At 31.0% G+C, this 27038-nt stretch overlaps 1 protein-coding gene across 2 annotated transcripts; it reads left to right on the top strand.

Annotated features, from left to right (window-relative positions):
- The first annotated feature begins 24 nt into the window (after window positions 1-24).
- On the top strand, window positions 25-26444 carry LOC148612518 (E3 ubiquitin-protein ligase COP1-like). 2 transcript variants are annotated; one of them, XM_088594048.1, is made up of 21 exons: window positions 25-331; window positions 1831-1890; window positions 3895-3992; window positions 7144-7205; window positions 8611-8715; window positions 9827-9895; window positions 10374-10433; window positions 10888-10929; window positions 11510-11584; window positions 12088-12338; window positions 13593-13653; window positions 14207-14289; window positions 15152-15260; window positions 16924-17005; window positions 17917-18033; window positions 19409-19526; window positions 20023-20147; window positions 20713-20801; window positions 21204-21263; window positions 22281-22325; window positions 22934-26444. In XM_088594048.1, exons 1-21 carry the CDS (start codon window positions 213-215, stop codon window positions 22949-22951), a joined length of 1848 nt encoding a protein of 615 aa, XP_088450174.1. In that variant the 5' UTR covers window positions 25-212; the 3' UTR covers window positions 22952-26444. The 2 variants fall into 2 exon arrangements, with proteins under 2 accessions (XP_088450174.1, XP_088450175.1); XM_088594049.1 differs by lacking the exons at window positions 25-331; window positions 1831-1890; window positions 3895-3992; window positions 7144-7205 and adding an exon at window positions 8264-8365.
- Window positions 26445-27038: the final 594 nt, after the last annotated feature.

Raw genomic sequence — 27038 nt, 5'->3', positions numbered from 1 at the left:
CAAATTTGATCTTTTTTCAATGTTGTATGAAATCTCACCGACATGCGTACCGCGCATCAAAACATTCAGATGTTTCCGTTTGATCTTTTGATGTCACTGGAGCACATTGTTTAACAAAATGAAAATGCTTGGAATGCCATAATACATGACCTAACTGTGAGAAATAAAAATTGCATTTTCTCAACGGAATGTAGCAATATAAGGTCATCGGAATGTCGGGGAGAACGCAGCAACAAGCCGATAGAACAAGACGGAAAAGAAGTCGAACCCTACCACCCGTTTACTCTGGTATAACTGGGTCATTTGAGGACAAAGACAATGACTTTCTTTGGTAAGAGTTTTAACCTTATTCCCATTCCATCAAGTTGTTGGAGGATGATTTTATTCATTCAGCCATTTCGGAAACATGCAAGGCGCCTTGGGAACTAAACAAAATGCGTCTAATTTGCTCGTCTGCACGCCCACGCAAATTTAAAGGTCCAGTTTACAAATGATTTGTTCTTTTCATGCATTAGCAACGTCCAATTCACTAAAATTAATCAAGCAAAATACATTTCACTTAAAAAAGAAACCCTTGTGTCATTTAAAATACTGAAGAACTACATGTATAGATCTATTACAAATTTCCAATTTTTCAGTCGAAATTTTGACGTTGCTAAACTTTTTTTTAATCTGACGTTTAGGGAGTTGACCAGTCAACCCACTAAATTAAAAATTAGCCTCCCAAGACACATTATTATTTGGACTATCAATTTTCATAAATTGTCCTACATGTACAACATGCACATGTATGATATGTACTTGTACAAAATGTACATCATACATGTGATCCTTTACATGCACCTTAAGAAGAATTATAAATCATATTTTTATACCAAAGCATCCTTAAAATTAATAAAATTAACCACCCACTGGTTTTAAGTGTGTAAGCATTTAGTATAGTGACTATACATGTACATGTAGAATCATCTATTATTTTTTTTCTATTACACTGTAATTTAAATGTCAACTAGTCTTCAAAATGTGAATCTTACAGATGTATATGTACATGTGGTTTGGTTGAACTGTTAACAGATTGTTCTATACAATGTAGCACAATTCCAGTGACACAATATGTACATGTATACTTAGGGCTGTAACGATACAATACACATCAGCATCACAGTCATCTATATATTTTCTTCCATTTGGAAAACATTCAACAGATTTTGATATAATGAATTTTGTTTAAGCCTGGTTTCATTCTTAGATTCTATTACTTTGACCTTAACAAAGTTTAATGGGTTTTTCCTCACAAAACATGTCCTACATTTTGTATTTTACAATTTGCATAGTAATTTGATTAATTAATATACATGTACTTTAAGGATTAAGTTACTTGCAATGTTTATTTCATGAGATATCTACTGTGTATCAAAATTTCATCAAGGCACTTTGACATTTTATGAAGAGGCACACTGGGGTACTCAAAGAGGGGATCTTTGAGGGTAAGATGCAATGCCCCTCCATTCCTAACTACTGTAACAAGAATATTGTGCCTTCTTTTATTTTGATGGTGGATGAACTTTAATTTGCTTCTGTTATTCAACTGATCATACTTTGAAACACCTTTTGATTTGCAAAATACAGGTACATGTACATGTACATCCCAGTATAGTTAGTCTAGGAATGACCTTTGTATCAAATGGTATTATTTAATATTGTCTTGTGGTTTGAATGACTGACAGAAGTTTCTTCACATTTTTATCAGTTGCTCTGATGTACATTTTTATATAAGTTTTTGTTTTACTTGTACATTTGAATACATGTTGTTCATTTTCTCTTTTTCAGTCCAATTTGTTTTGACATCATTGAAGAGGCTCACATGACAAAGTGTGGTCATTCATTCTGGTATGTTTTATTTCCATCCAGCAGTTTTGTGTATTTTACATGTATAGTGCATGTACATAGTTTATAACATCATATTATTAACACAAGAAGCAAATGGAAGTTGATAATAGATTGAATTTTACACTTCCTCAGAAAATTGTAACGAAGTTGTGAAATGACTGCAAACATAAAAAAAATCATAAAGTTTTGTGTTTTCTTGTCATCCTACCAGCAAAGTGTTAGAAATAGTAGCCTGCCCGCCAGTCCGAGACTTGCTATTTTTAGGCAGGGCTGGCTAATTTTAGCAAAAATCTATATAGCCTTATAGTAAATGTATTGAAAAATTGTAGTATTCAGGACTGGCTAGAATTTGAGTGAGTTTCCTACCCTGGGTTGAAAATAGATTCAAATAATCCCTAAATCGCCCTAATGTTTGGTTACTTAGTCTTTTTCTAACAGTTATGTCATATAATTGTTGTTATTGGATCATATACATATATGTTTGTATTGTTATTGTGTCCTTAGTGGGCCATTAATTTGAATGTAATAAACTTTGAACTATAATTAATTCAAGAAAGCTTGGCTACCTACGATGTACATATGTACTGTCAGATTTCTGGAAAAATTCTTTGTCCTTGTGGTTAACTACAAGTATTTCTTGACCCCTGTGGTTAACTACATGTATTTCTCGACCTCTTGTGTAGCTTTGTTGACCCCTGTGGTTAACTACATATATTCCTTGATCCCCTAGTGTAGCATTGTTGACCCCTGTGGTTAACTACATGTATTCCTTGACCGTTATTGTAGCATTGTTGACTCCTGTGGTTAACTACATGTATTCCTTGACCCTTTTTGTAGCATTGTTGACCCCTGTGGTTAACTACATATATTCCTTGACACCTTGTGTAGCATTGTTGATGATGATAATACAAGGAGCAAAAAGTAAAATTAGATTATGGAAAGAATTATTTGAATTGAAGAAAGAAAAAATTGTCTAAATATAACTTATTTTAAATTATTAGAGTAAATGTAGCCTCCCCAAATAGTAGTATGAGGTTATTAGATAATTATTTCAAATTAATTGTATATTTTGTTAAGAAAAAGTCAGTGTAAAAATTGCATGTCATAAAAATTTGTATACATGAGAGAGTAATCAAGGGAACCAAGGTTATAGCAGTAATCAGAAGAATGTAATCCAGGGACAAAGACCAGACGTGGAAAACAGACATTCACAACAATGAGCAACTCAGACTCCACTAAAAACTGGGAGCATGGACCAGGTGTACCGGTAGGGTAAGCATCCTCTGCTTTTCTAGAAACACCCGCCGAGTTGCTTATAAAAAGTCAAGTCCGGGTGTGATACATGTGTATATTGGTTTATTGGAATGTTATGATAGTTGTGATTGTATATCTGTAATTATTGTGATTTTTTTCTAAGTTTAATTTTGAATATACATTATCTATCTCTATGATAATGAACATCAGATACATATACATGTATTTAAAAATTTTTAGTAATGGATAAATTACATGTAAATTGATTAGAAATTGACTTTAAAACTTTCTTGGGGACGGGGTAATTATTGATGTACCAAAAGAATAGAAAAATCATTTATCTGATGGATTACTTCTGGCCTATATTTTCAATAGTCCTTTTTCATTATGGAATGCAAGCCATTTTAATATGTTTTTCAAAGGGACATAACATACCAACACACAACAACCTGGTTGGGGGAAAGAAAGAATGTTCAGTTAAATTTTTTCTTTGAAACTTGAACTATTTTCACTTCTTTAAGAGTATCCACATGTAAACGATTTGAAATAAATTATTTAAAAGTATTCAAGTACTTACCACAGCTCCCAGAAATCAGATAATTGAATTTGAAGTCTACTGCTATTCATTGCTCCAAACCTGTCTGTTTGGTGGAGAGTTAATTCCCTTTGCTTAAAGTTTTAAAAAATGGAGTCAAGGTTGGGGTATCAAAAAAGTCTGCTGTACATATTAATATTGTTGAACCTTTTTAGTTTTAAATGTATCAAGCAAAGCCTGGAAAGCTCAAATAGATGTCCTAAGTGTAACTACTTGATAGAGAGCCCAGATCAGATATTTCCTAACTTCAGTTGTGAGTATATATTTTCCCTCTTAAGTAGTATACTTGTATCTATGTTATTGGTATTCTTTGTTTCATGTGCCAGTCTGTGTAGTCAAGACATATTATGGTGTACAGGAGTCTGTCTATCCATCTGTCTGTCCTTCCATTCGGTGTTTACATTTAGCACAATACATGTAGCTCAAAACCTGCTGCCATCAATTTTTTTTTTTTTTAAACTTTTGTGAATTGTTTTTTTGTATTGATATTGATGTGAGCAATCTTTTGATTTTTAGAAATTTCTGTAATTTTTTTTTCTTTTTAATTTGGCTTATGATTTATGGGACTTTATTCATACAAAAATGGGTGATTTTATGTTTGGAAATATAACTTAAAAAGCCTTGCAGCAAGGTCAAACTTTGGTAAATAGTTAATTAATATTGATGTATTAAGCCCTTTCAATATTTGTAAATTTTCAATGTATGGTTTATTGTTTGTTCATAAAAAAATGGGAGAATTTCACAGTCTTCAGACTTCAACTCAGTAGTGGTTGTACCCATTTTCATGAATTTTTTTAAAATAGTCAATTCTAGATGAAATTTAGGTTTTTGACTACAGACTGACCCAAAATTTTAAATCCTGTAATTTTCTTATGGCTTTTATTGCAAATTGTATTCTCATGTGCTATATTTATTGTTGAAGTGCTCCAAAGGTTTTTAGACCACAGCAGTTTTAAAATAGTGATAACATATGACAGTCTTACATGTGTTTATACAACATCAAAGTTAAGTTTAACAAATATTTTCTGATATCACAGTAGAATTTTGCTCATGGTCACCATTTCATGCAACTCATAAAGGAGTCTTTTCTTAAACATGAAAAAAGGGATTCATAACAATTCATGATATTCCTATTTTATCATTGTTTTACCATAGGCTGACTATTAATTTCGTATTTTTACCCTGTGCTATTGCCTGGTGACATTAGATAAAACAATGATAAAATGGAGTCTCCTTGAATTATTTCTTAATTTACCACTCAAAAGTTATGGACCTTTTTATGCAAAGTAAAATTTTTTACTGTGCAGAATGTGATCACTTACTAGATCACCTTACACAGAATTATGTTATTTTTTATTTTTTTTGCATTTTTTAAAGATTTTTAGTGTAGAAATTTTAAATCTTAGTGTGAAATCAAGGTCCTTCAGTTTCAATGCCCATCCTTTTTTTTAACACTGTTATCAGATGATTGAACCAGCTAACTGAATTCACGTACATTACAACACTTACATTTCCAGTAACTAGGCCTTGATATAAATCATGTGATTTTTATGGAAACTTTATACTAATGTAGAATCCATTCAAAATCCTGTTTCACAGAGATTTAGAATTATTCTAACGACTAAGGTATAATTTTTTACCTGTAAACAGGATGTTTTGAAGGCATTGACTCTTTATATGTTATGTACAAGTATGAGTAAGCAAAATTGGAAATTTGGTTAACATTTTATGAGGAAGGCAAATACTAGTAAACAAAATTTTAGTTCAGTATCAGTAATTTTTATTTATAAAAGTACTGCATGTCTTTAAACTAGTTTATTACCTAAAACTGTCAAGATCATTTTACATGTACCGAGTTTCATGTAACAGACTCAAACCTTTTGATTTTAATTCAAAACAATAAATTCCTTGAAGTCTTACTCTTTGTTTAACTATTCCTATCATTGGTATCTGCACATGAATATTTTTACCACATTTTTCATTCTCTGATTTTAACACTTACCTGATTCTTGCAAGGACTGACACATCGGTACACAAATTGACCTAGAGCCTACAGACATCCTGTTTCAATGTGAAAATTTTACTGTTCTGTTAGTTCACACAGTTTTTATAAAAAATAATATGATAAAATGTGGGTTATTGGATTTCCTTTCTTAACAGACAATTACTAGAAAACTTGAAATTTTTATCACAAATCTTGTACATGTACATTAAAATCAAAGTACTGAAGTACTAAGTGAATAGTCAGAATAGTTACAGAATGCAAGCCATTTTAACAAGGTTTACAAAGGGACGCAACCCACGAACACAGGCAGTTGGTGGTCTCATTGGGGAAAGAAATAATAGTAAATATTTTTCTTTAAAACTTTAACTATTTTCAAAGTGATAAGTTGCAAAATGGTTTAAAATAAGTTATTTAAAAGTATCCAAGTACTTACAACAGCTTCAATAAGTGAAATATTTCTATTTACTCCATTTGGTCAGTAAACCTGTCTGTCAAGTTGGGGAGTTATTTCCCTTTGGACAAAATTTTTAAAAACAAAGTCAAAGTTGGGAATATGAAATTAAATTAGAAAAGCATAAAAAATTACTACAGCATAAACATTTGAAGTAAAGCAAATTATGACTTAATACATTGTAAATGTAAGGATAAATAAATTCCAATAACCAAGTTGGACTCTTAAAAACATTTTCAAAGTAACTTGTACTAAAAAAATCAAAGTTACTCAAAGTTAAAGCATTTTTGTTCATCTCTAGACTAACAAATATATCTCAGAAGTTTATTAGGTTCTTAAACCATTGTGTAGTGAAAATCTGAGATATCTTCCACAATTGCGAGAAATTCCATCTTTTCCCGAGTGGAGCGTAACGGAATGAGAGGAAGACAAAGAATTTCTTACATGAGTGGAAGATATCCCAGATCTTCAATATTCATGAGTACAAGAACCTATTTTTTTCATTCAAAATTACTTAAAGTATTTGAATGAATGACGTTGAAAAATGGAGCAAATTAATGCATCCGTGTGAAAATGTGTGTCATGTCGGCTAAAAACAAATGCCTTGAAATAAAATCCTCAGTAAAATCAATCATTGTATAATTGCTAAGAAAAATAAAATAGAGACGCAATGGTGTGGTTCAATAGTAGAAAGTTTTGGAAGATTTTTTATCTGAAATACATTGTATGATACTACAATGCACTATTTTACTTTTTTTGACCTCGCTTTTGATTGGTTGGCTTTGCCAGTGAAGACAACGGCACATTACACTTTATGAAAGTGTAACTTGCCACTGTCTTCACTTGAAATCGATCAAAAATGAAAGAAATGTTAGGTTTTGCTTTTTTTTTTTTTTTCCATTATTATTCATCATCTTTATTTTATTACCCATAAAAAACTATTTACAGTAAATGAGCTGATTCTTAAACACAGGGGAAAGCTTGAGGAAAAGAAAATGAAGTCTGATAGTGTAAGTATCAAAGAAATAAAAACAAGACACCACAGTATGTATAGTGTCAGTGCTTCTTGGGAGTATGTAATGTGTTTTAGGTCATTTTAGTATAAAACAAGTTCTTGTAAGAATGCATTAATTTCTGTTTTGCACATGGAATTCAGATTCACAGTGTATTTCTCTATTAGTTTCATTGTACTGGTACATGCCCTTGAGAAGTTTTGTGTAACCTGATATAAAGAAATGAAAGCAAACTTTTACAGTTCTCACACTAAGTTGTATTGACTTTTTTAATACACATTAAAAATTAAATCTTAGCATTGAATTTTAAACAACTTTCACTGAATAAATAACTAGAACCAGCATACTTTTATTTAACAACACAGTGTGGCAAACCATTTTTTTCCCAACTTGCCATACTGGCTAGTGGAATATTGATCTTGCTAACCAAATACAAATTCAACATTTTTTTTTTGTTTTTTGTCTGTACTATCATCTGTTTTCTCTTGGATTTGACTATCTTCTGCCTTTTTCTTTCTTCAACTATCTTTTCACTAGTTTCTAAATTTATCAAAAACTTTTCCATTTTCGAATATTCTCTCCCATTGATGTTTTTAAAGTACTTTAAGTACGGCATTTCTGAACTCATATTTTAAAAATAAAATTTTATTTCAACAGATTCATTATTATGAAACAAGAAAATGTTTACCATTTGCTTTTTATTCATTTTTATTTTGACAATAAACAACTAATTTGCAAGGTAACATTTCATAAATTACCAAGATAATTTCGTTTGACTACTAGTACGAGATCAGGACCGTCACATAGGTTTTGGCACATCCTGTTTACCTAAAATTGAAATGGCAGATCGTAAACAATGCTTTACAAGTCAATGAAATTGTGCAAAATTCACTTGACATATTCAAGCTAAACTTTGTAATATGTAGGGAACATATTTTTAATGTATGATTTTAAGGGATGTTTAAGTAAATAACCTGTTGGCTGGTTAACTTTTCTTGGAACTCACCAGTGAAATGATGGTCGCCAAATTGACGAGTGTAAGATAATGAGAACTCGCCAAATTACACATCTACTCCTATTTAGCGAGCTGACGATTGGTGGTTTCCCACACTGCAACATATACGGGGAACAATATTTTGTCACCTTATTATGTTATGGTAAACAGTTAAATATGCTTTCACATAACCACTTAGAAGGTAAAGCATACTTGTATACTTTCAACTTACCATTTATAAGATAAAGCATATACCTTCACATAAGCACTTAAAAAGTAAAGCATATTCTTTCCCCTATGACTTTATAAAGTATTAGTATACTAATAAATTAGAACTTTATCATATAAAGCAGTTGTCTGATTTAAATGAAATATTTGCTGTGAACTTTGATGAATTTACATTCCTAGGGTGGTACAGAATGGTATGACATGATATCGGAGGATAGCTTGGACCTAGCTAATGTCAACAACCTGTTAGAAATTCTACAAAACAAAAAACAAAAACTGGAAGCAGTAAGATTTACTTATGTGTATAGACATCAAGTATTTGATAGTCTTAAGAAAAAGGAGCCAAAAATGCTAGACAAAAGTCAGCTATAGCTGTCTTGCTTGAAACCCAATAACTAATTAAAAATGAAAAATAACCAACCAAATGAAAAAAGAAAATGAGATGTGTTAAATTCATTTATTGACTGGGTAGATCATTTGGAGTTTGGGATTTCCATTGGTGGTATAGAGACTATTGTGAAAAAAACTTTGTGACATCGTTTTGTATTACATGCATGTTGACCCATATTTTGGGTCTTGAATAAAACAAATATATATATTAAACCCTTCTCCTTGAAAAGCATCTTATAGAAATCCCTTGCAATTTGTATCTGCATCACCACCAGTGAAAGGAGGTCAAAGAACTGCTCAACTCTGTCTGTCAGTCTGTCACTCTACTAGTTATCCACTATGTGTAATCTGTAACGTAATAAGTATTATACCAATATTTTTCAAACTTTGCTCTGTGTTTATATACATATTGAAGATGTGCACCTTTTATTATAAATAAAGTTGATATTTTTAACATGTTGAACTAAGCCATTTTTTTTCAGCAGTTATATGCTGTCATTAGTACATTACTTATGGACTGTAGTTTTTTTTTTAACTTGATTAGTGTTTAATTGCATAATGAAGATACTTTTTGTGCTGATATTTATATGATGAAGAGGCAGGTCTAGAAATGTATTGGTCTTGTTCAAAAATGAATTGTCTGAAAACAATGGAAATATTTTAAATGACCTTAAACCTATTCAAAGTATTGCACCTTGCTTCCAAACTGATCAGAACGGGAAGTACAATGAATTGATTATAGATCTTTCATGGAGTGACTGATGGGAAAAGATCTAATTTGACAGTCTGTGCCATCTTAATTTCAGACAAGAAGCCCCTACCCTTAATCTGAAAAGAATTTTATATAGGATACATTTTTTTGGAATCAAAATGTCTGCAAGCCTGCCGCTATTTTTACTAGCATTGGCTGTTGGGCTGGTCCCAATTTCGAAGACTTTGATTTGACTGGTATAACACTGGCATGCCAATACACTCTGTTTTTATTGATGACATTGTATATTTTCAGGACAACCAATTATCCCAAAACTTGATATTAAAGGACTTCTTGCAGCAAGTGAGGCAAAAGAAACAGGAGGTAAAAAAGTTAGAATTCTTAATTTATTCATCTTTTGTAGTTCTTACCCTCTGGGAAATTTCTTTAAGTTAACTAAATCAAAGTTTCTTTGTGCAAAATAATGAATTTCCCTGAAAATGTCGCAGACTACTTTTAGGGAAATCAGTAATTATTTTTCTTTAAGGACATATTTCCTTGAAGTAATACAGATACTTAAAGGAATATTGTAATGCAACTAATCAAAAGAAAAAGGTGGGTTTATCAAATATATAAAAGTTTCAAGACTACATTAACAGTTTCTTCATATATTAGTTTTATAGCAATTTGAAATAGAGTGATACTGAATTCAACAGTCAGATTTCTGAGTGATATAAAGAGCTCTCTAAGAAAGAAATCTACCTACATTATACCAATTTGTCCCACTTGGTATCAATCTGTTTCAGTTTTCTATAATATTGGGTTTTGTTTTCTCTTACAAAGATAGTATTTTACTCTTTAGCAACTTGATCAGCTACAGAAAGAGATGTCATTGATAGATGAAGATTTATCTAAAGTAGAGGTATGGTTCTTTTGTGAGGAGATGTGATAATTGGCCTGATTAAATATATGGATACAAAACTTTTTTTCAGGTGAACAAATCATTTCCCATGATCTTGCTTAAAAAATAGTACACAGTTACTTTTTCCTGTTTTCTGACTTACACAACTGAAATTCATAGCACGGTAAATGACTTTTTCTGATAAACTATGTATAACCAAATTAAGAACAAAATTCAAATTAGAATTGAAATAAAGCTTCGACATCTGTTGTTGTTGACTGTTCTTTAGTTCATTCAATTTAGTGATGCAAATCATGTTAGATGTCTCTTATGTATGAAGCTCAAAGAATTTCTAGAATACTTGACCATTTCCAAAGTCTTGCTTGAGACTGACTTTATGTGAAAGTAACAAGAGACCTTGAGCTTTTGCATGAATTTCTTGTGAACATTGTTTCATAATTTTACTTTTTTTAAGGTTATGATCTCTGAAGCTAAGAGAAGATACAGTTCATTTTCTGTAAGTTATTACTATTTACTGCAAATAAAAAGAATTAAAGTAGAGTCAAGAAATAACAAATTGTATTAATAGCAAGGAGAATGCTTTTCAAGTCCAAAGTGATATTTTATACTTACACAGTTATTGCAATGCTTTTTTTGTCTCACAAAGTATGGTTATTGTACATGTCTTTTTGCCCTATTGAATGAACTGTATGATATTTGCACAGATGGGAAAGTTACTAACATTACATTAAGTGATGCTGAGGTTAGAAGGTCAATGTACACAAATTTAGAAACAATAGTGATTGTTGTGGACATTTTCAAAAAATATTTATTTAAATTAAACTATCCATATTAATAGTATGATGCAGTTATATAGTTTGTTTTCTAAATTCTTTGATGATACACTGATATATTACCATCTGAACATGTTCACTCTCACAACCAGTCTTGTCTGTTATAATATTCTGCTCTCATGTTTGTCATCTTTAATGTATTAAGCTGTAGTGTGATATTGAATAAGTCAACATAAACATACATTGTATCTTTATGCTAAATGAGCTATGTTCATTTAAAAGATATTTATCCTTTTTTTTCAGGATCATCTAGTCCCAAACGGATTTGATATTGCTTCTGACTGTGGTAGTCAAGATGGTTTTAATGGCAGTAAAAATGTAAGATTTGCCTTGGGTTTTACAATGATAACAGTGCTCGCCTTTATCCACTAGCCCAAAGCCCGGGTTAGTAAAAACTGATTTGGGATAGTGAAATGATGTGTACATTTCTTGTTTCGTGCTACTTGAATTCTATTCAGTCCTCTATTATTCGGGCTAGTCGTTGAGAAGTTTGAAGGAAAGTACTGTGATAGTTTTTCAAGATTTGAATGGTGGTGGAGAGACACATTTCTTTTATTATTATTATTATTATTAAAAGACTATTAAAATAAAGTACTACACAAATCATATTACTGCGATTTAAAATGGACTGGTACCTTTTTCAACACCGATCAAGTTATACTTCAGAGTGACCCAAATAGCTCTCTAGGTCATTGATTACTCTATAAGCAAATGCAGCCAGTAAAGCTTCACTGGACTTTCTTCACTGGAAATAAAATAAAAGTGATTAAGTGTCAGTAGTCTTAAAATTCAATGCCAAATTTTTTTGGTCTCTTTTTCAGGTAATGAAACCATTTTGCAGTTCCACCAGTGCTGCAAGAAAAAAGAAAGTGAATCAGCATTATGAGGATTTAGAACAGTGCTATTTTACTATAAGACAGAAAAGACTGTTTGAATTTGAAGACAAAAGCAATGGCTTAGATGAATTTACCGAAAGTCTTTCTAAATTTACACGGTTTAGTTCATTTAGACCTTTAGCTACTCTGAGTTATGCAAGTGATATGTACAATGGTTCCAGTAATATTGTATCTAGGTAAGATATTCAGAGCCGTGGCCTTTGTGCCACCAACTCCTAGAAATGTTATCCATGCATGATAATAGCTTTTGGTATTTGTGACATAGAATTCATAGAATTTGTACTATTGAAGATAAAAAAATTCTGAAACTTCAGTATTAGTGACAATGGCTAGGACCATGTTAAATAATACTTCTGAAATCAAGGGGTTTTCTTCTATTCATCTACTTCCAGTAATATGATTGGTCATAAGGAAGATATGAAGAAATATTTGATTTGGGAGGTTTATAGAAATTTTTCCTTGTATTTGATTTGTGGACATGCTGAGTAAATTTACAGACCTAATTGTATCATACATGTATCATACTTCCACTCTTCAGTGGGGCTATACTGCAATTAATTTGTCCATGTGTTTATTCAAAATTCAAAAAAAAAAATTGGTTACATTTATAATACTTGCAGATTGTACTTGTTTTTATTGGAATATTTCACTTACTGATAAATTTTAATTCTTAATTTGAGAGACCCACAAAAATCATAAATATTGGTTCACCTAAAAAATGTCCACAGCATTAAGATATTCAGAAGTTTTATTTGAAACCCACTCTATTAACAGGGGAACAACTTGAAAGGAAATAAATCTATATTTGTGTAAAATACATCTGACTGTGAAATATAAGAATACCTGTCTACACCAGATACATTTTTGAATTTTTTGTGTCCACTTAAATGTTTAAATTCTACAGTCCAAAAGGGGTTAGATTTAGTGAGGTTTCACTGTTTTGTATTGTCATTTATCTGGATGTGACTTTATTTGCATATGCCTATCTGGACTATCTGGATGTGACTCTATTTGCATATGTCTATCTGGACTATCTGGATGTGACTCTATTTGCATATGACTCTATTTGCATATGTCTATCTGGACTATCTGGATGTGACTCTATTTGCATATGACTCTATTTGCATATGCCTATCTGGACTATCTGGATGTGACTCTATTTGCATATGCCTATCTGGACTATCTGGATGTGACTCTATTTGCATATGTCTATCTGGACTATCTGGGTGTGACTCTATTTGCATATGCCTATCTGGATGTGACTCTATTTGCATATGCCTATCTGGACTATCTGGATGTGACTCTATTTGCATATGTCTATCTGGACTATCTGGATGGGACTCTATTTGCATATGTCTATCTGCTTGTGACTATTTTCATACGTCTATCTGGATGTGACTCTATTTTCATATGTCTTTTGTATTTTACAGTATTGAGTTTGACAGAGATTGTGACTATTTTGCTATTGCCGGTGTGACAAGAAAAATAAAAGTAAGTTTTTAAGTTAATGATGCAACTTCTTTGATTATTACTACCTCTGTTACAAGTGTAAATTTTGAAATTGTACATGTATGCAATAATTGTTGATGTTACAGTACATGTATTGCAATGAATAGATATTATGTGTCCATTTGTTTTTAGTGTATGGATCATTAAGTTCCACATAATTTCTTTTCACAGCCTCATTTGGATGGAGCAGCAAGTGGGACATTTGATACTATCATTATTCTGATCTTTAGAGCCTTTCACAAGTTAATTTTGTCTGATGGCACAACCTTTCAAATTGTATTGTTTTTGTTAGATTTTAAAAATTTATTATTTTCTTACTTAATTTGTATGCTCAACTCCATAAGTCCATCTGTGGATGGTTTCCAGTGCACTGTTGTTTAGTACCTTAGAATTCAAGATAAGTTCAATTTTCAGCAAAATCAAAAAGGTAGTTTTCCAGTTAGGCTATATTGAACAGTTTGTCATCCCCCTTTATAACTATCACATAGCAGGGTATCATTTAATGTTCTATTACAGGCTTATTTTTTTTAAACAGATTTATGAATATGATACTGTGATAAAAGATGCTGTAGATATACATTATCCTGTCAATGAAATGGTGTGCAATTCTAAAATAAGGTCAGTACTAATCGGGGATAAAAATTAGTAGTCATGCAGTAGCCCGTGGCTACTAAATTTTGAGTTGGGCTACCAAACTTTTGGGTAAAATTTAGTTGAACATATAGAAAATATTAAAGAAAAATAAAGTCTGGGCTACCAGCTTGTATTACCTAACCTTTACTCCTGCTAATATTTTGTATACCATGGCAGTACTATACAGACATGGTTTTGTTTTCTCTTGAACTCAGCTTTTTCAAATCTGTGGTCAGTTTCACAAAATAATATGTGTAAAATTAGTTATAATTTATGATGTCACAGTACTTTGAACTTTTATGACTAATTTTGCACTTACGATTTTTTAAGAAAAAGGATAATTTGATATTACCATTTGATTCCCTTTACTGTGTATTTGCTTCAGGTCATGTTAATCCACTTCGTCAGTTGGCTTCATAAAATCATATTAGATTATGATTCAAGAGTAACTATATTTGCTGTTTTAATTATTCAGTTTTAGAAAATAAGATTGAATTTTATGCATTGTATTGTGCTTAAATTATACCCCCACTCAACTCATTGGAATCACCTTGTCATTCTGTCCATGTATCCAAATTTTGTCAGAATTATCTCAGCTCCCATTTGATGGACTGATTTCAAATATGGCATGTTGCTTTATATAGGTGGGTATATGTCATAAGCGATTTTTGGTGCTGTCCGGTATTAACCTGTATGAGTGGGATTATTCCTAGCAATGCGTGCAACTTCATGTTTATTTTGAATTTAAATTTGCAAATTTTAAGTTAAACTTAAAATTTGTAAAATTAAATTCAATGTTAAATTCATTAGGTACATTATCATATGTTGTGATGTATTTACTTTACAGTTGTGTAACATGGAGTTCTTATCATAAGAATGTGCTGGCCAGTTCAGATTACGAGGGGACAATCACACTCTGGGATGCTTTTACGGGTCAAACTTCTAAAATCTTTCAGGTAAGACAATTATTTGATTAGAATGTGAAGGATTGTGAATTTGATTGTTACAAATTATTCTAATAGCTGCAAAACTTAATATGAATGAAGTGATGATGATATAAACATGCTGCAAAACAGTTATACATGGTTTTTTTCTGCAACAAACAGCTTTCCAAACTTTATTTCTAAGAGTTCAAGTTTTTTTAAGTTTGTTTTTCAATTCTAAAGGTTACACTTGCATATCAAGTTTTATGAAACTATTGGCCTTTGGCTATGAAAATTTCAAAGATTTATACGAATTATTTGAAGTAACTTTGAGAATTTTCGTACATTTATTAGTTGATTAATTAAGAAAAAAGATTGACGAGTTCACCATTTTCCTGCCGATCTTTTAGAGGTAATGAAAGCACATGGAACTGATACTATGAATCAGTCGTAGTTTGTATTTATTAATTCATTGATTAAACCTTTTTAACACAGAAGTCAACAAACCATTTAAATCAATATGCAAAATGTGTTTGCAATTTTTGTTTTATAAATAATCAACATTTTTTTCATCACTTGGAAGTTTTCGGCTGTTTGCCTATGTGATGAAAAAGTCTGAGAGATACGATGTTTTGTTTACATGTTAAGTACCACTCCAGCTAAGAATCATGCAAAATGTGATACATGGTTGGAAAGCCTACACATTTTTATTTTTGATATTTTATTTAAAATGCTTTAGTAAACAGAAATTAATATTTGGTTTTTCATATAACCTGTGCTCATAAGATATAAACATTATATAGAATGCACTGTAGATTTCAAAATTAAGGGAGATAACTCAGTAAATGACACTCAAATACAGTAGAATCTATTGGATTTTCAATGTTGATTATCTCCTAAGAGCAAACAGATCGAAATGAATAATTACACATTTCACAATATACACCCATAAAACAACTTAATTACAAAAATAAAAATATGTAGCTTTTTTTGGGGTATATCACATTTTTCAGATTTTGCATGATTTTTACAAAGACAGCTACTTAAAACGTCCATGTGTGGTCGAAACCGAACTCATTCACTTGCAGTAATATTTTGTATAAGACAGAGTATGTGATGAAATAACACAGTTTCCAATTTTATCTTAAAATAACTACATAAAGTTTTTTTAAGTTTATTGTCGGTCTGAGCATGTAAAAGACTGACACAAATGTCTGCTGAAGTTTGATAAAATGTCCAGCATGATCTGTCAGAATTTCCAGACCCTTGGTGGTACACCCTAAAAAAGGCTACATATTTTTAATTTTGTTATTAAGTTGCCCTATATGTCTGTATGGTGGAATGTATGATTATTTATTCCAATCTGTTTGCTCTTAGAAAATAATCCACATTGAACATCAAATGGTTTCTATTGTATTTTTGTGTCATTTACAGAGTTATCTCACCTAATTTGAATTCTACAGTGCATGCTATAATTTTTTATCTCCTAAGGACAAGGGTTGTATAAATATTTACATGTTAATGTTAATTTCTGTTTACTACAACATTTTAAAGAAAATATCAAAAACAAAATAATATGTTATCACACTTTGCATGATTCTTATCTGGAGAACTACTTAAATATAAATGTAGTATACTTGGTTATAGTATAATCTATAGAGATCTGTATTAGCTCTTTATTACACTATTACTACAGGAACATGAGAAGAGATGTTGGAGTGTAGATTTTAACAGAATGGATCCAAAATTACTAGCCTCAGGTTCTGATGATGCAAAAGGTATGGTTTTGTATTTTACATATATTAATGATGAAATGGTAAGCTGTAGTCAGTAGAACTAGCACTTTCTATACCTTATGCAGAGATCTTCTGATTGAGCAAATGTCAAGATGAAGAACAGCTATCATTTATTCTTTGGTATGTCAAAATTTCACTGAAAATTGACCATTTTTGGCCTGTGAAAATCAGGTTATAGTTAAGTAAATGTTGGTTGAGTGGTTGAGCGGTGGAAATAATTTTTGTAACACTTTTCTCAGTAACTACATATCGCAGCCTTTTAATGTTTGGGATTCAGCATCAGGTATGGGTCCTCATATCATGAGATCCAATTTCAGGCCTGTCGCACATATGCTTCCTGTTTAAAGAAATTTGGCCATTTCTGTCTTTGACCCATTTTTATCAAGAGTCAAAGGCCAAATCTCCAAAATTGTTTTCTTTCTAAAAGTGTTCCAGTTAATTATTTTTCATTAAGGTTCCAGTTTTAAATGGACTCATAAATATTTGGGTAATATTGAATATGCTATTAATTCAGGGTAAATAATGGACTTGAAATATGAGGGATATTTACTGAGGTTTTTTGTGAACAGTTTTTAAACACCGCCACACCTAATTGTAAGATATTATGTGACTGATTGGTACATATCCTTCCTTCTATTACTGGTGGTTTTTGATATTTGGTTTGCATACTTTCATATCTGACAAATTGATCTTTTAATGTCTTATTTTATAAATAGGATCCCTACTTTTGTTCTACTGTTCAAATTTTTTTAATTGATGAATGGACCAATACTCACCAATACCAACCTTATTATTTTGGTCTTAACAAGCAGTAAAGTTCTCTCATTAATCCAAGTTAAAAAAAAAACTACCAATATAATCATTTCATTATACATCTTATCTTCTGTTTACAGTTAAGTTATGGTCCACTAACACTGATCATTCAATAGCTTGTCTTGAGGCCAAGGCAAATGTATGTTGTGTTTATTTCAATCCAGAAAGTCGATACCACATAGCATTTGGATCTGCAGGTATATTTACATGTATATATTATGCTACGTCTATAAGTTTAAATTAGAAGTAAAAGCAGAATCATAGGTCACCTCCAGTATTGCAAAATGTAAAAGTTTTTATTCAAAGACAAGGCAAGAAAACTGACACAAAAACATTGTACAATATTTGGACATTAGATGTGCTAAGTGAAATACACACATAAATATAAATGTAAATAAGCAACCTGACTGCACCAAACACTTAAATTAAACCTGATGCTCAGGTTGGGTAAGTGTTCTCTGCTTTTCTAGAAACACATAGTTTGTAAAGATAAATTGTAAAATTCTTTGGACTAATAAATTATGACTTGCACCATAGTAAGAACATTTTTTATGTATAAAATGCAACATACATGTAACACATGGGTCCGGAAATGGTAAAAAATGCCGGTCATTGACCGACAAATTTTGCAAATGTCCGACGACCATTATTGGACATAAAAAAATTGTCAACACTTATAAATTTCAGTCTGCATGGTTTTATTAGTGTATAAACATCCTGTCTCCTAATTATTTATTGGAAATTAACTGACAGTTGTGGGTCAATTTTGCCGATGTGCAGCCACCTGCGACTGTGATTTACCTGTGACTGATCAGTTGATTGTATAATTGAATTAACGATATACGTGCAGCCCCACTGCGTAAACGAATTAATTGAAGTGACTCGGACAATTTTCATACATTTATTACTTGATTTATTAAGAATAAGATTGAGATGTCCATCGATCATTTTCCTGCCAATCTTTCAGAGGTAACGAAAGCACATATGGTGCTGAAACTACGAATCAGTCTTAGTTTGTAATTATTAATTTGCCGGTTGAATCTTTTTAACACAGTAGTTAACAGCCCATTTAAATCAATATACAGAATGTATTCAAGATTTTCTTTTATAAATAATTAACTTTTTTTTTCATCACTCGGAAGTTTTCAGCTGTTTTCCGATGTGATGAAAAAGTCCGAGAGATACGATGTTTTGTTTACATCTTAGAACGTCCACGTGTGTTCAAAATCGAACTCGTTAACTCGTTCAGATGTTTTATAAAAGGCAGAGTATGTAAATTCTAATATTTATCTTAAAATAACTACATGTACATGAACAAGTTTTTTTTTTTAAACAGTTTTTCGAGCAAGACTGACACAAACGTCTGCTGAAATTTGATAAAATGACCAGCATGGGCTGTCAAAATTTCCGGACCCTTGATGTAACACAAGCTCTAAAAAAAAATACATGATACATGTGCTATTAGGTTTAAAACATCATATATTGTAAGCAACTTTTTAACATGGGGAAAATAAAGCAAGTACATAATTTTATATGTTTGTGTGTATTCTTTATTTTTTTGCAATTTTACAGATCACTGTGTTCATTACTATGATTTGCGGAACACATCTCAAGCTGTTATGGTCTTTAAAGGTCATAGGAAAGCTGTCTCTTATTGTAAATTTGTTAATTCTCAGGAAATTGTATCTGCGTAAGTACTTATTTTGTATTGTATTACAAATATTAAGACATTAACCATGCAAGGGTTTTGACTTCTAGGAGTCTTTACAGTTAACTTTCTGCTATTTAATGTCTCGAACCAGTGATAAAATGGCACCAGTCTATAGTTACTTATTTTCTTATTATGATCAAAGTATACATCACTGGATTTCTTTTTAAGTTAGAATGTAAGGTTCAACAGCTGTGAATGTACAATACTGATACAGCATATTGTCTCCTATGTGTGTCTGAAAATATATTTTCCTCTTGTCATATAATCTATCCAGCATGACAAAGACACTTGGCATTAGAAATATAGTGAATGCTTATCTACTAATAAATGCAACTGAACTTTGCTTTCAGTTTTTGATAAAGTTTGAGGTTCTCAAGTAATTTTAGTTTTATGTTCGTTTCTTGTGGTTTCTATACTTCGTTTTGTGTTTTTGTCTTTGTTATTTGTTTCTTTGACTTGATGTATACAATTTCAGATCTACAGATAGTCAGCTTAAGTTGTGGGATGTCAGTAAACCTTCATGCTTACGTACATTTAAAGGACATACAAACGAGAAAAACTTTGTAGGCCTGGCTACTGATGGTGATTATGTTGCATGTGGTAAGACATTCTTCAACATATTTTCTCACTTTTCAAAATTCTAGCACAGATCAAAATTATAATGTTCCCCAATTCATGCCAAATTCGTATAACGTTTTGTTTTCATTTCTAGTCAGTATACTGATTTTGTCTTTATACTGCAATTCTTATCATTTTTAATAAAGTTATTCAACATGTTTTTTTACATTTCTTCACTACATGAGGAACTCAGATAGTGATGCAATGATAAATAGGTAGTTCTTGCAAGGGTAGGAAAGTATGTGAAGCCAAAATGTTATATACTGTCAGTGACCGTATATCACCAATATCTTTATACATATACAGTCAACACATTTTGGTTGCTCAAATAGAATGAGTGAAGTATAAATGCAAAAATCTCATCCCTTTGTTATATGTTTATAATTGGAAGCATTGTTCTTTCAGTTACATGTTATTTCCAGACTATTTTCACTTGATTTTGCACTCTACTTTGAACTTTAGAAATAAAGTAAACTACTTTTAATGAATTGGTCATTGTATATACTTAGTAGACAGACAGATGACAGATTATTTATTTATTTTTCAGGGAGTGAGAATAATTCATTATATATATACTACAAAGGTTTATCCAAGCAACTCCTTACCTACAAGTTTGAAACAGTCAAAAGTGTTCTGGTACGTACTGATTCATGTACAGGAAATATCCTATACTATATCATACCAGTTTACATATACATTTTTATACCCTTATGAAAAAGAGGGGGTATACTGTTTTATACAGATCCCTTGTTCCCAGGATAACATTCTTTTGATTTCCACTAGAATCTTGGTTCCCTTGATTATTCTTATACCCTTCCATGCAAAGTGTACGGTATAGACAGTTAGTGTTTTGGTGTCTACTCATTTCATGAATGATTCTGGCTAATTGCAAATTTTTATTTCATTCCTTTTCTGTGTAATTTGATTTTACTCAAGCAAAACATAGATGATGAAAACATGCTAAAAATTTTAATAAGTTGAAGGGTAATTTAATTTTTTTTTTATCAATGCCTGATTTATTTATATTACTGTTTACAGGAGAAGAATAAGAAAGAAGAAGAGGTGAATGAATTTGTGAGTGCTGTATCATGGAGACCTGTAAGTTAATATGATTATTATTGTTGACACATTCAATAATTTGGTTAAAGACAATACAGGAATACAAAGGTCACAAGTCATACGCTCTGAAATCTCTGTGCAAAAAAACATGGATGATCACTTCTAAATAATAAGTCATAACAACATTGAGAAACTGTAAAAGTACACACATAACTGAGCAGCATGAAATATTGAAATGTTAACAATATAAAGCTCTTGTTAAACAGTATAAGAATTTACTGGGTTTCATGACTTGATTAATTTAGTATCGAATGAATCAGAACAAAAGCCAACCATAAGAAATTATTTTATTTATTTTGAAAAAAATATATTATAAAAAGTACTAAATTTGTCAAATTTGAGATTTTAATTTCTTATACTACATATAAATGTATAATTTTTTTTTCTAAAAAAAGAGAAAGAAAATACAAAAATTACGAATTATTCAAATACACAACAAAAAATCATTAAAATACTTCTGAATATACCACAAAAAAAATAATACCAAAAAAAAAACCCAAAAGACCCCCAAAATGTTTTTTATACACATCAAGCATATTTTAAGATGGAGGCTTTAGACCAATCATCAACAATACTACTTATCACACATATTCTTTTTGCTTTACTTCAAACTGTAATCATTTCATTGCAGTTTTATTTTCACTATTTTTGCAGTTAAAGACGTAACACAAAATTTATACTGTCGTGAACATTTTCTTTGGTGAACATTATTAAACAGTTATAGAAATGATCCTGAATTTAAATTGCACAAAAAGCATATTGATCACAAAATTCCAAAAAAAGACAGGATGAAAAATTTACAATTGCTGATGCTAGATAGATGTACATAATAACACTGCGATAGATGTCCATAATAGCACAGCAGATGGGAAGTGGAAACCACAGTATGGTTTTCAGAAAGGACTTATGGCTTATAATTGGTTTGATAAACTAAGGACATAGTAAGTCAGGTCCTTTGGAAATAGGATATTTATATTTTTTTCTTTTCTATTTCAGGGATCTAATGTGATGGTAGCTGCAAATAGTCAGGGAACAGTCAAAGTAAGTGTGCTTCTTGTGTTACCAAAAATAAAAATTTGTCACTTCATAATAAATCAATGGAAAGTGAAACCAAATGACTTTTAAGTGATATTGAGGAATAACAGAAATGATAAACATATGTTCTTGTAGAAAGCAAAACACGTGAGAAAGAACAAACTTGTCTTCACAAAAAATCTAATACACATGCATTTGCTAATGTGACAGTATCCAGGAACATTGTAATTAATGAAACTTTTGCAGTGTTATTGTCATTTAATTTAATGTGACAAGGTTGTATTGACAATAGTTATAATTCACCAGTTTGAATGAATAAAGGTTTTTCTGTATACTTCATTATCCAAGTTGTATTGTACTCTGGCCTCCCTGTCAAACATGCAGGATCCTCGAGTGACCACTGGTAGCCTAAGAGTTAAAATAATGTGTATATGTGTGGTGACATGCCTGTCTGCAGGCAGTTGCTTTTGTGAGGTAGCACAATAAATATCTGGGTAAGTGTGGGACTAGTACAGGGTCTGTTCAATAGATTACATATATAATGCCCTGAAATGGATGAAACATCTACCATAGAATAAAAACAGTGATCAAACAATCATTTGAATGTTTTTCAGATATTGGAGCTTGTTTGATGTGTACTACATATTGAATAAGAAATGTTTCTTAGACAGTCAAAGATCAATGCTTGGACAGCCCATGACAAGTTGTGGAAGATGGAAGGTCTATCGTCACAGAGGAGGTGTGCATAAAAATGTGATATAACATTACTGAGGTTGTCATAGTAACCACTCTAGAGATTCTCTTATGAAGGTTGTCAAAGATCTGTGCCATTTTATGTTAACAAGTTCATGGATTTAAAGGTTGTGAAGAGAAATATTAGTTGTATCATTTTTTAACATATTTTCTATCTTTCATGTATGTGTACTATCTAGAAATTCCAGTTAGTTTCTTTTCAGAAGGTTTGGTAAATTATTGCCTTTGTTTCTAAAGTGTGGTCTAACCATTTTCAAAGATTAACTTTACTTGAGTGTTATAACTTGCAGAGTTTATGATGGATATTTTTTATGCTCTCATAATTTTTCTGAAGGTTCAATACAGTTGAAGTGTTTTGGTGAAGGCCAGGTCAGTTGATTAGAAATACTATTAGTAAAATGCATCACTGAACAATGGACTATATTCTAAGTACATATATAAGTGACATTTTGCATCAATTTGTTCAGTGTTCAGTAAGGGTTTATTATTGTGTTAACTTACGGCCAGTTTGTACTATTAATATTTTCTTACGTTTACAATTTTGCCAATGGATGTAGCGGAGCTAACGTAAGATTCAGTATTTTTGAAAAGATATTTTTTCCAGTTTCTGAACATAGTCTACATGTAAGTCCTCTTTTTCCTAAATAACTTTTCAATAAAACACCTTCTAGTGGCCTGTTAATGTAATACATTGGTAGTAAATTTCTATGTTTAAACTCAATGTAATCTTTGTATAATTCTGCTCTTTGAGAGTCTTTTGTGACCTTCATGTCTATTGTCTGTTGAACTTTTTAAACAACTCCTCAATGTATTTTTCTAAATTCAACACATATTGCTGTGAGCCATAAAATACAATTTAAGTTTTATTATCACAATATTTTGGTATTCAGGGTATCTGTGATTCCCTAATCAACTTTCATGTACTCTAGTGCAGCATTGATATTTATAATAGATGATTTATTCTTGTGGCCAGTACGCCTCCCAATGTAAACATATTTATACTTTTGTTTTCTTTTGCTTCAGTGAAGAATTTGGTGATCATAGTTAATTAATAATCACACTCGTTGATCAGACAATTATCAAGCATTAACTGGTCATTAAAGTTAAGTGTTTTATTCTATTTATTTAAATATTTTTTGGCAAATGATATAGACTCAATGATAACTTCTCTTTGTTGTTATCTGAAACTTGACTAGTTATTCTCTCAGTCCTGTATTAAGCCTTTAGATATCTACATTGTACATGTATTTAGATTTGTCAGATATGTAAATATCTACATTGTATATGTATTTAGGTTTGACATACATGTAGTTACCCTATCCCAGTGGATATAGATGACAGAATTTTGTTGTTTATTTAATCCTATACACATATGTTTGTATTTATGTTTTTATCATACTAATTTTCTACCTCTGATGTAACACAAGAACATTAAAAAAATAAAAAAGAAGTCTGGTCTGTTGACAGCAATTTTTCTTTGTGAGATAACTGAAAATGCTGGGATGGTATTGTTTTCTGCCATTAATTTTGGGTTATACTTTTGATACTGGTGTTGATTAAAATTATATTAAGATGACTCTGAAAATAAATCATAATATAATGCAGATTAAGGTATTTAAAAAAATTGATAGTTTATGATAGGGGACCTCTCAAATTTCAAATTTGTGCAAATGGAATCTATATTTACATTACTGAGTTATAGTTAATAGTATTTCTTTCAAGTTTTTTTTTTTGTGAGGGGGGTGTCTAACTTAATATTATTCATTTATTATTTCGAGATATTTAAATCTGGGTTATTTAATTACTGAATTCCTTAAGACAAATGAGGAAAATAAATTTATGTAAGTAAATCAAACACAATATTTATGTGCTAACTATATAATATATGTTTGTCTAATAACGTCCAACCATTAGAAGTTATAGGGTACATTGATTTATGTCTGTCTGTCTGTTAGTCCACTCTTCATATTTGGTGAAAAAAAATGAACAATGTTCACATTATTATGAAACTTGATACATGTACTTTATGAAGTATTTACTAAGCAAAAGATAACATATTTATTATATTTTTTGGAATTAATTATTCTGTTATTGCCAAGTAATATTTCTAACCCAGTGCAGAATAGTACTAAATGTAAGTAAAATGATATCACATTGATCATATACCTACACATTTTGGTAGAAATGTGTAGATCTGTAGCCAGGGTTGACAGAAATGATAACATTTTGTTTTATAGACTTAACTTGTCCATGGCCTGACTTTATTTGACATTGAAACACTAAACGGGGCATAGCAATGTGTCAACATACTGTCTTGTTTATTCAGCGAATATTGTTTATTTCCTGTGCCAGAAGTTTGACAATTATTTATATATATTTTTTCTTATGTTAAGTTTTTGACACTTTGTATTGTTATATTTATTACAAATGGTACCTCTGGTTTAAAAATGAATTTCAGGCTTGTGAAGCGTTGAGGTCAGAGGTTAAATGTTTTTGTTTCTCGCATGTTGTTAATGTGTATGCGTGTTAGTCTGAATTAATATGGTACTTGATATTGTGTATTGTTTCTCAGATGAAAGAAATTGGATGCTCGTAAGTCATTTATTACAAAGTAGATGATTGCCCACATTGGGTTAAATACTCAGGAGAGCTGAGGATGAGAAGAATATAGAGGTAGCAGTTTAATATTATAGGAAATGTGATAATGATGTTCATGGAATAGAGTTGGTCCTTCCTCAATTAAAAGATAATCACCTGATAAGTTTTATTAAGTAGTTAACTGGACAATTTAAAAAAGAAGTTTAAACTTTCTGCGATTGAAAAGCAATTTAAATCTTTATCTGATAGAAAGTTTAAATATCTAATTTAACATAGGTATTTCATCAGGTGATTGTTGTTTAATCAAAGGAAGACCATCTCTATCTCCTGAACATCACACTATAATTGAAATGGAGATCAATCAAGCTTTATCTTATTAAGAGTAATATTGGATGGAGTAAATCCTTTGTGAAAATGTTTTAATAGCTTGTAGTAATTCTGAAATTACTTGAAAAAAAAATCACTATTGCTTTCTGAATTTTTAAAATTCTAGCATAACAGAAACACTTTTTTTTAATAGTTTATTGGAATTTAATGCTTGTCACCCTGATCTCCCTTGATATGCTTCAGTGCCAGTAACACAAATTTGTTTTATCTAATATTTGTATGTGCTAGAAGTGACATGTTTGTCTGTTAAAGCCTGTAACTAGATTGTTATGTGTGAATTGTCATGTTATTAAATTGATGAATTTGTGTGGTCCAAGTTGTACTTCATTTGAGGAGAGCATCTTGTGTGATATGTAGATCTTAACAAAATAAATACTTAAAAATATATTTATTCTTTTTGACACAATTTTCTTTTTTTACTCATTTTTAGCCACTAAAATGAGTATTTAAGGAGAAAAAAATATGATTACTCATAAGAAATCTATTACAGGAAAGTGTAACAGACGAACAGACAGACAAGATGTTGCAATTTAGCCCCCACTCTAATGAGTAAAATAATTAGTGTTTAATGTTCTACTGCTCTCCTTATTTTTGGTTCACCCAAAAAAGGAATTAGCACAGGTTGTGTAGGCATAACCGCACTCATTCCTTATATCAAAAGATGAGAGTCTTAAGAAAAGTTGATATCAGCTATCAGACCACTTACATTTTATGCCCCATCTACAAAACACAGAATAGAATTTACTACATGTGAAATAATCCGTCCAGTGGTAGCCACGACTTTTGTGACGAACATTTTCTTTATCATTCCAAAAAGTGAAAAATGGCAAAGTCCCACAAAACGGGAAGTTGATATCAGACAGCAACCAAAAACATTTACAAAATATCAACATAAAACCACAGAACAAACTCGAATCAAAGCAACCCATTCATTGGGAATTTAGATAACTGCAAAGAAATTTTAATGGACAAGGTTATTCC

The sequence above is a fragment of the Perna viridis genome, chromosome 7 (assembly GCF_037379345.1).
Source record: "Perna viridis isolate PV_CMFRI_1.1 ecotype Kerala chromosome 7, ASM3737934v1, whole genome shotgun sequence".
In the NCBI taxonomy this organism is placed as follows: Eukaryota; Metazoa; Mollusca; class Bivalvia; order Mytilida; family Mytilidae; genus Perna; species Perna viridis.
Note: the sequence above shows the minus strand (reverse complement) of the source record. Positions and strands in the feature narration are given on the sequence as shown.

Coding starts and splice junctions, on each gene's coding strand:
- LOC148612518 (XM_088594048.1), top strand. CDS start 213: ATGTCGGGGAGAACGCAGCAACAAGCCGATAGAACAAGACGGAAAAGA. Junction 9,896..10,373: donor TGAGGCAAAAGAAACAGGAG/GTAAAAAAGTTA, acceptor TTTACTCTTTAG/CAACTTGATCAGCTACAGAA. Junction 15,261..16,923: donor AAACTTCTAAAATCTTTCAG/GTAAGACAATTA, acceptor CTATTACTACAG/GAACATGAGAAGAGATGTTG.